At 33.1% G+C, this 2,468-nt stretch overlaps 1 protein-coding gene across 2 annotated transcripts in view; it reads right to left on the bottom strand.

The window, feature by feature from the left end:
- Positions 1 to 1,251, bottom strand: part of LOC107703743 (transitional endoplasmic reticulum ATPase) — a 10,548-nt gene extending 9,297 nt beyond the window's left edge. The window contains exons 1-2 of one of the 2 annotated variants that reach the window (XM_016506466.1): positions 1,084 to 1,251; positions 962 to 1,045 (exon numbers count right to left, since the gene is read on the bottom strand). In XM_016506466.1, the coding sequence (XP_016361952.1) occupies positions 962 to 984 (23 nt within the window). In that variant the 5' untranslated portion in view covers positions 985 to 1,045; positions 1,084 to 1,251. Of the gene's footprint in view, positions 1 to 961 lie in introns of both variants that reach the window. The other variant, XM_016506465.1, reaches the window with a different exon arrangement.
- Between the last annotated feature and the right edge of the window lie 1,217 nt (positions 1,252 to 2,468).

Here is a 2,468-nt window from a genome sequence, read left to right as displayed (position 1 = left end):
TCAACACACACACACACACACACACACACACACACACACACACACACACACACACACACACACACATTATATTAATGCACAATCCAATTTTCCACAACATTAATAATATACAGTGAAGTACATGCATTGTTTTTTATAAATGCCAAGTCAGCACATGTGTAAAAGCTTACCGCTGTTGTTTTGCTGCATCCGTTTTCAGAATATATTTATGTACACACCACAGATATTGAAAATCACTGCATATAAATATTATAATAGACTGCATAGGAATATTACACTAAACAGCATAGAATAATAACAATAGAATGCAAAAAAAAAAAATCGAATTTATCGAAATAATATTTATTTTTAGCTGACAATTACCTTCTCTTGAACTGTTCAAGAAACGGACAGAAATAAAAATAGAATAACACAATATTTTTTTAATTAAAAAGTGAATTTAAGGAAACATACATTCCATAAGGACTAACACATCAATAGTTCATGTACATTCAAATATGAAAATATAAAGCAATTGAGAAAATGATAGCATATTGGGTCATATCAAGGTTTAAACCCCATTTTATAGTCGTAACTGTGAGTTTTAATGAGGAGAATGAAACATGAAAGCAGTTCTTGGTCGCACTAATGTGAATACAAACCCACACACATACCCTGCTGTCTGGTCTCCTGTTTCTTCATGTGACACTGGTCTGTTTTTAGAGCAAAGTTATGTCTACTGCTAAGATCAAACTACTCAGACAAACACAAACACATTACTTTGTGAGTTATTAAAAGTATTATGAATCTTATGAAAAAGAGACAAACACTGTAACTGTAACACTCTACGATGAACTACAAATGCAGTGTTTGACAACTAAATAAAGTTGTTTTTTTGTTTTTTTTTTCTTTTTCTTACATATTCAATCTAAACAAACAAACACACACACACTCAAACCCAAAGCTTAGCAGTTATACTCACTCTGAGGCTCCAGCGGCGGGCATCGCAGGACAGGCTGGTAGAGGTGTTTATCTGAGGAAAAGAGCCTGTTCTGGGACAGAGACGATCAGAAATCAGCCTATCCTTATTCTAGAGGTCAGAAGTCTGTAGTCCTCAGTTCACTGCAGTGCTGTACAAAGTGTGACGCTCTTCCAGCACAGGCTCCATGCCTAGAAAATGTTTGTGTGGCAGCCTGCAATACACACTGGACGTCTGAAACCCACCCCCTCACATAGAAATAAGTTTCCGTCACAATGACCCAAGTTGCATGCATATGTACACAAACAGTGAGTAATTATGAATCTTTTTCAGAGTTTTCCTTTGTTTTTGAAAGTGCTTGCCCTCTTTCCCACCCAGCTCATTCCAGACATTCCTGTCTTCTTCTAACATACATTCACAAACAGTGTAAAGACTCATAAACGTCCATCGATGCAGTCATCTGGAAAGTCCTTTTTAATGCAAGTAATCAAAAAGCTTTCCGTTTTTCTCATTACAAAACAACAGAAATGGTCAAAGGACATACAGAAACAACTGAGTAAGACTGAAGTTCCTCAAAATGAACTAGAAAGAGCACAAATGAAAAAACACTTGGACATTCAATAACGTACACAATGATTGGACAATGCATTATTCTTTTCGAGTCACTCACAGTATCTACATTCATCAAGGTGGATGCTGGTCTAAAGTCGTAACTTATGGCTGTATATGTAAACATATACCCTGATGGCATTTACAGTTGTATCCCAGACTAAACATTTCGGTATCCATGTCTATGGAAGCATATTGGTAGCAAAATTCATTTTGAAATGTAATATGCAAAATGACAATGCAATATGTAAAATGGCAATGCATTTCTTTATTTAAATTTACATTTTCCCATACATATGTGCAACGTTTAGTGCAAAATGAAAATTCAATTATATAATTTAGATTTGCCATTTCCTACACTAGTTTTAATATGTAAATGAAAAACATATTTTTACACTTTATTAGTGGCAAAATTCAAATGAAATCGTATTACCCAAATTGATTAGATATGTTTAACATGTCCAAGCAAAAACTGTAGCAAAATTATCATTTAAATGACATTTTTCCTAAATGCATTTTGCTACAATTATCACGCGGTATCACAATGAAAAAGTGTCCTACCCGTAAGTCTAAATGCATTTATCATCTAAATCTAAATTATATTATCATCTAAATGATCATTTTGCTACAGTTTTTGCTTGGACATTTTAAACATCTAATCAATTTGGGTAATACATTTTAATTTTCATGTTGCAATTTATAAAGTTGTATATGTTTTTCATTTACATATTAAAACTAGTGTAGGAAATGGCAAATCTAAATTATATAATTGAATTTTCATTTTGCACTAAACGTTGCACATATGTATGGGAAAATGTAAATTTAAATAAAGAAATGCATGGCCATTTTACACATTGCATTGTCATTTTGCATATTACATTTCAAAATGAATTTTGCTACC

This window comes from Sinocyclocheilus anshuiensis, unplaced genomic scaffold, assembly GCF_001515605.1.
Source record: "Sinocyclocheilus anshuiensis isolate Anshui unplaced genomic scaffold, SAMN03320099.WGS_v1.1 scaffold274, whole genome shotgun sequence".
NCBI lineage: Eukaryota > Metazoa > Chordata > Actinopteri > Cypriniformes > Cyprinidae > Sinocyclocheilus > Sinocyclocheilus anshuiensis.
Note: the sequence above shows the minus strand (reverse complement) of the source record. Positions and strands in the feature narration are given on the sequence as shown.